The sequence below is a fragment of the Cajanus cajan genome, chromosome 4 (assembly GCF_000230855.2).
Source record: "Cajanus cajan strain Asha chromosome 4, NIPB_CcT2T_4, whole genome shotgun sequence".
Taxonomy (NCBI): Eukaryota; Viridiplantae; Streptophyta; class Magnoliopsida; order Fabales; family Fabaceae; genus Cajanus; species Cajanus cajan.
The window spans coordinates 1,449,661-1,456,687 of NC_138520.1; the positions used below are offsets into that span (position 1 = coordinate 1,449,661).

The 7,027-nt window shown below is 29.1% G+C and overlaps 1 protein-coding gene across 1 annotated transcript; it reads right to left on the bottom strand.

Moving 5' to 3' along the window:
- Nucleotides 1-1,650: 1,650 nt before the first annotated feature.
- Nucleotides 1,651-4,130, bottom strand: LOC109802782 (serine/threonine-protein phosphatase 7 long form homolog). The gene is made up of 4 exons (XM_020364179.3): nt 4,108-4,130; nt 2,824-3,652; nt 2,664-2,742; nt 1,651-2,577 (listed from the first exon to the last, which is right to left on the bottom strand). The coding sequence occupies exons 2-3, from the start codon at nt 3,649-3,651 to the stop codon at nt 2,734-2,736; spliced, it is 837 nt and encodes a 278-aa protein (XP_020219768.3). The 5' UTR covers nt 3,652; nt 4,108-4,130; the 3' UTR covers nt 1,651-2,577; nt 2,664-2,733.
- Between the last annotated feature and the right edge of the window lie 2,897 nt (nt 4,131-7,027).

Genomic DNA, 7,027 nt, shown 5'->3' on the forward strand with positions numbered 1-7,027 from the left:
TTATAAAATTTCAACATGATTATGTAAACTTTTGAAATTAAAAACATTGTTTATATATATCAAGAGGAATATATGCATATTTAAGGCATTTTGGCCACAATAAATAAAAATAAAATAAAAATTACTGAAATAAATTTTTTAAAAAATTATTTACCGAAATAAATTATTTTTGACACGTAGGAAAGAGAAAATGAAGAAAACGCTATAATATCTGACGTTTTACGTATAAACTCGGCGCTTTGTTTAGATGTCCCTTATGTGCATTTTCGAGATGTGAATCTTCAGGTATGTGAGGTATTACAACAGGGGAAGTGGAACTTGGACATTCTTCATACCCCTATCCCTGATACTTTACGTCAACGTATTGAAGGGCTTAGCATGACCCTTCATCATTCCTTACCGGATGTTTGGGTCTGGAATGGAGCACTGTCAGGGAGATATACGGCTTATGAGGGGTATAAGTGGCTATTGGCACGGGAGGATGGCATCCTTGACTCGATGTGGAGTTGGATTTGGCGGCTCAAGATACCAGAGAATCTAAAATTCTTTTTGTGGCAGCTAGCCCATGAGTGCATCCCTTCTGCTCAGTTTCTCGTCTCACGTCAATCTTTATAGAGATAAAAATAAGTAAAGAGAAATTCTACGGTACCCATCTTATTTGAGAGGGTACCGGTACAGTTTTTTATATTTTATATTTTTAATAATTTATTTAAATAATATTTATGATATTTTATTTTTTTAATTTTAAAATTATTTAGTCATTTTATTTTTATTTTATATATTCTAATTTATTTGTAATAATATTATTATATATTTAAATAGTTTAATTTTAATAATTTTTTAAGTATATTTTTATCTTTTCATTTAAAATTTTTTAATTTTTATATTTTAATTTTAATAATTTTTTAAGTATATTTTTTGTCTTTTTGTCTTAAATTTTTGAATTTCTATATTGTAATTTTAATAATTTTTTATTTCTACTATTTATTAATTTTTTCTTTTTTTTAATATTTTATAATATTATTGAAATCTTATAATTTTAATCTCTATAATTTTATCTTATTTTTTATTTTATAAGTATAATTTAGATTCTTCATTTTATAATTAAATTAATCTTTTTTAAATTTTTATGAGTTTTTATATAGGAAAATGTATTGAAACCCCTCAATCTTTGAGGGTACCGCAGCAACTCCCATAAGTAAAAACGTCAAAATCATTGACGATTTATGTACCATGGACCATTGTGTATTAGAAGCACAATAATTGGATAATAAACTGCGTATATAATATTTATTTTATAATTATATTTTAAAAATTATATTAAAATATTTTTTATTCTTGCCTGATAGGTAATGGTTTGGTTGGTTGGTTTATAATCATAGTTTAAAAGCTATATTTTTAAAATAATAATATGTTAATTCTTTTTCACGCAAATTTTATTGGATTGCAAATTTACGTACAGTATTAACTATTTTAATTGAAAATATTGATTTAGAAACGTATATGTTTGTAACATTTTTTATACATTTTGGTAAAAATAATAAAATAAAGAATGGTAGAAAACGTCATGATATGGGACGTGTTTTTGTTTGCAAAATTGTAACAAAAACGTCATAATGCATGATGTTTTTTAATTTTTTTTTGATTTTTTTTTCTGGCATTTTTATAAGACGTCATGGTGCATGGCGTTTTAATGTTGCGTACTATAAACATCATCTTTTGTGACGTTTTGTAATGGCCAATTTGGTCAAATTTCTCATGTTTATTCAGTCACTTCTGGGTATTAGAGCAACTATGCAGCACCGTGAGCATCTTGCACAACATATTTTGCTTTGGCAGAATGCTTTATTTACGAGGGGAGCATCTTTCATATCGTATTTTGTTTTGGCAGAATGCTTTATTCAGGAGGGGAGCATCTTTCATATCGTATTTTGCTTTAGCAGAATGCTTTATTCACGAGGTGAGCATATTGCAGAGCATGCTTGAGTTCAGAGTTCAGGAGCGTGAGCATTTTGGTACGTCTTGTGAATGTAGTATCATGGCTCCCATGAAGTTATTTGCATATCACATGTTATATTTATAGGCGTATAGGCGTATAGGCGTTTCATTTTTCATATATCTCAACATTGCATTGTTATTGCATTGCTTGCATTGCTTCATATCTCTATCTCATCTCTTAATACTTTTGTTATTGCTTTCGTGTATCGTAAAGCTACTTTCATTCTCAAGATGTCTTTCATTTGTTTACTCTATTATAATGGTAGTAGAATTAACAATGATCAAGGTTGTATTTTTACAGGTAATACGAAAACAATCCGTGTAAATAAAGACAGCGTGTTGAACTCGCCGATCAATATCATCTTTGCCACGTAAAGTTAGATCATGCAAATTATCAGGTTGACGTGGAGGACGAGGAATGTGTTGTACCATGCCAAATTGGCGCATCACACGATCAGCATGGTGATACTCAATAATATGAAAGTCTATTAATGGCACTACCGCCCTCCAAATATTTGTGTTTTCTACACAATATGGTGGTAGAGAATGAAAATATTGAAGGTATGGTTGCCAAACAAACTGCACAAAAAAATAAAAAGTCTTAACTTAATACTAATTTCAAAATATCTACTTAAAAATTGTAATAAAAAAAACCATCAACGTACATCATTATCCTTCATTTTATCTAAAGCATCACGAATTTGAGCAAGAGTTCTTTGTGTCACTTGCAACACACTATTCCACCTGAAAATATGAAAAATTAACATATTAATTACTTGTCTAATGTTAAATCTAATATTTAGGGAATTTAATTTAAAATATTACCTTGCACCTAGCTAAAGGAACGCCAAAAATATTTAGTGGTGCTGTCAGGGGTGCAAAATACGGCATTCGATACCATGCCCACAATTGTAGTAAAACGCATGCCCCACTAATTTCTTTATTGTCATAATTAGTGGCAACACACGGTTCTCTATATAAATGAGCAAGTAAGGCTGATCCCCAACTAAGTTGGCCACATTGGTCTAAATTTGTCAACATGACCAAATATTGCATCGGCACTAGAGTTGAAGACTTGTCTGATAAAAGCATACCCCCAAGTAATCGCAAGATATAAGCTCGGGCATATCGTTCCATTTGTTGCACACTGTGCACATGCATGGAAACATCAAAAAAATGTTGATCAACCCAACTCATCTTTAGCCTTCCACCTTTAATTGCATTTGGTGGTGGTGTAATTCCAAACAAATCTTCAACAAGTGTGACCCATCTATATGTCGAACAACCAGTAATTGGGTCTCCATGTACTTTTAGACCAAGCAAAACGGAAACATCTTCCAATGTAATTGTACATTCTCCAAATGTCATATGGAAAGTGTGTGTTTCCGGTCTCCACCGCTCAACTAATGCTGAAATTAACTGGTGGTCAATAGGAAAATATGACAATTCAGCCACTCCCAGCATCCCTGCTTGTGCAAGATACGGTCTAACTTCGTCAGGAATTGACCCATCTCGATGGCTGCTTTTGGTAGCTCTTCTAATACGAAGAACTCTATCTGGCTCACCATTCCATATGTGCTCCGAGACATGAATTGATTGCATAGTCAACAAAGAATCATCAATGGGTCCCGGATTAACTCTTTGACGAGGCATTCTAAAATTATACACAATCAAGAAATGCACGTATAAATTTAAATAATAAATAATAAATATTTAAGCCCCCTAAATAACCAATAATCAATTAAACCCTAAACAAAATAATCTTATATTACTACATGAAAATTATATAATTAAAACCATATAAATAAATAAATAATTAAACATCAAATTAATAAACAAAAACACTTATTTCATATAAATTAAATTTTATAACACTTAACAAATTTAATTTCTACATTAAAATAAATTATTTCTCAACATCAACATCAAAAAAAAAAAATCATGCTACATCAAAATTATTCACCATTATATTTCTAAACACTTAAAAAATGAAAACTCCAACAAGTTTTTATCATCAACAAATTTTTCACGTATATAATTTTTAAACCTATAAATGTACATGAAATTAACTAAATATTATTATTTCTAAACTTTACAATAAAAACATACCTTTTACAACAATCTCCTTCTCCTTCTCTAAAACAAAACAAAAACCATAAACATCATAAATAAAATTTTCATTTAAATAATTCTAAAACCTAAAACTACACAAAAAAATTACTAATATTAATATTACATTATTACCGTCTAACATGGATAGACAACCTTCCAATTTAAACATAATTCCACCACCCTCATCATTTTAATATTAACGTCTAACTTGTTTTATTATTAATTTAATAACTACATTTTTTCCGGTTTCTTTAACATATATAAGACGTAAATTTTGTTAAAATTATATATGACAACCATAAAATTAATTAATTACCGGTAACCTTTTTTAAGCCTTCATCACATGGAACATGCAAATATACTGAATGTAAAAATATCAAATTGGTTTGGAAAATAAATAATTTTAAGAAAAAAAAGAATAATGCTAAAAATTTATCCAACAAAATTGATTTAACCCTAAACTTTCAAAATTTCCATCACCTTCAATATTTTCAAATTTTATTTTAAAATGATTTAAACTTATATTTAAACATACCTTTATAATGGTGAATCGTAAGTAAATATCCTCTTATTTTCTTTCTTCCTCACTCACTAAACTTTCTTCTTCACTCACGGCTGTTTAAGCTTTTCTTTCTTTTTTCCACTTCTCTTCTTTTTTTTCACATTCACTCATGCACTCACTAACTCACTCACTCACTTCCCAAATTTATAGCCAGTGACACTATTACAACAGACCTTCACGGAAGCCTGCTTGAGAGCCTGCCGGAGGAGATGCGACCATCACAGGCTTTGTGACGAGGCCGGACAATCACGGGCGGAACAAAGGAGAATCAAGGAAAACGTCAGGCACAGTGGAATTTTTGGAAGCTTATAAAACGTCACTCATCTCGACGTTTTGAGGCCTGCAAAAAAAAATTTGGAAACGTTTTAAATTATTAATATTTTTAGAGCTGGAACCCAAAAGTGAAAAACGTCACCAATCTTCACGTTTTGGACTTATTTAAAAATTAAAATGTTTACAAAACGTAGATTTTCAAATGCGGACATTTTCTACACCCTGCACAACGTAATATAGTTGATTAGACGCATCGAAGGCATGCAGCCCCGGACGCACAGGAGCCTTTTTATAATATAATGCGTTATTCAAATTTGAATATATATCATTCTTCTCGTCACATGCATGTACTTTGGTACAGACTTCTTTTCACTTTTATTATTTTTATTACTTTTGATTCGTGACATGCATGTATTTTGGTACAGAGTTCTTTTCATTTTTATTATTTTTTATTACTTTTTACTTTATAGTACAAAACGTCAAAGAAATTGACGTTTTACATTTCGTATTTTTTTTCATGCATGGCGTCAACTTAGGTGACGAGTTGTGTTATACATACTAAACGTCGCTCTTCCTGACGTTTTCTTCTTACTTACCTCTTTCCTACGTGTCAAAAATAATTTATTTTAGTAAATAATTCTTTTTTTAATTTATTTTAGTAATTTTTAATTTATTTTTATTTATTACGGTCAAAAAGCCCATATTTAAATTACTTAATATTCTTTTCCTGGTTGTATTGATTTCATTTCAGGGGTTCAATGGTGCTAATTTTCGTAATGTATATACTGAAGTTGCTATGTTTGCTATGTGTGTAGGGCGTGATTATGTGATTTATGTAGATTTCATGAAGGTAATAATGTGTTTGATCCATTTGATAACGAAATTTATTAATTTAATGATTAATTTTTGACGTCTCATAGTTCAAGTTGGTTTTTCTCATTGTTGTATAAGAAATTAATAAATTGTTAATTGTCTTTGTGATTTTAGACCGTGCGCAAAGTGAATGAAGTAAAGAAAGTGGAATCAAGCGCCTATTACAGAAAATATTAAAATAGTTTATGCATGAACTACACCCTTTTCATTCTTTGCCCTCTGATACACATTCTTAAACAGTTTTCATTGGCTTGTATAGCAGTTTTCTCACATACATTACATTTTCTTTTCCATTTTTAAATTTGAAGACGAAGAACTTTACTGTTAATCTGATTAGCTTGTTTGCATAAATTGCTTTCAACCGCAACGTCAAATTTTCGTTCCCTTGCACATTTGGTGAATGTATTTTAGTTACCCTTTGCGGTGAACGAAATACAACAATATTCAGACTTATTGGGAGGTTAGTGAAAGATTGTGATCAAATCAATGTTTCCCATTATATGTTAATAGCTCAAAGCATCTACGAAAAAAATTACAAAAAACGTAGACTAAATTTAAGGTATCATAACATTGTGTACTAGTTTCATATATATGTTTCTGATTAATAATTCCTATAGAACTCAAACTTAGAACTCAAACTTAGGACCATACCAGTTTCAAATTTCTAAAATAATGCAACATTTGATCCCATATTTAAGAAGTAAATACCTAATTCATCAAATGAAAGTAATTAAATTAGTTAATTGTAATTAATAATGTCATAATTCAAATTTTTATTCAAAAAATATCTATAAAATTATATATAGTAGCGGTAATAGTTATATTTTATGATATTCATCAAAAGTCAAAGAATTTTTCAATAAATACATATGACTTATAGTTTTAATTGTCTAAAAAAAAAATTAGGTGTGATCAATATTACTCTTTAATTATAATCAAAATTTAACTTCAATAGTATATGTAAATTAAATGAATATTAATGAATTTTTCATTAAATGTAAATGCATTTTATCAAAACAAAATTTCAACTCTAATTAGAAAACATCATTCTTACTCAAAAAAATTGTATTTAAGCTTATTCCTAATAGATAACCAACTTAATTTACAATATTATCTGCCATTTATTAATTTATCCATTGGATGGTCATGAACTATTTACCTTATAACAAGTTCAAATTCAAAATAAACTCTAAGAAAATTTGAAAACTC

Bases quoted from the DNA above. Each gene is read 5' to 3' on its own strand.
- LOC109802782 (XM_020364179.3), bottom strand. From the start codon at position 3,651: ATGCCTCGTCAAAGAGTTAATCCGGGACCCATTGATGATTCTTTGTTG.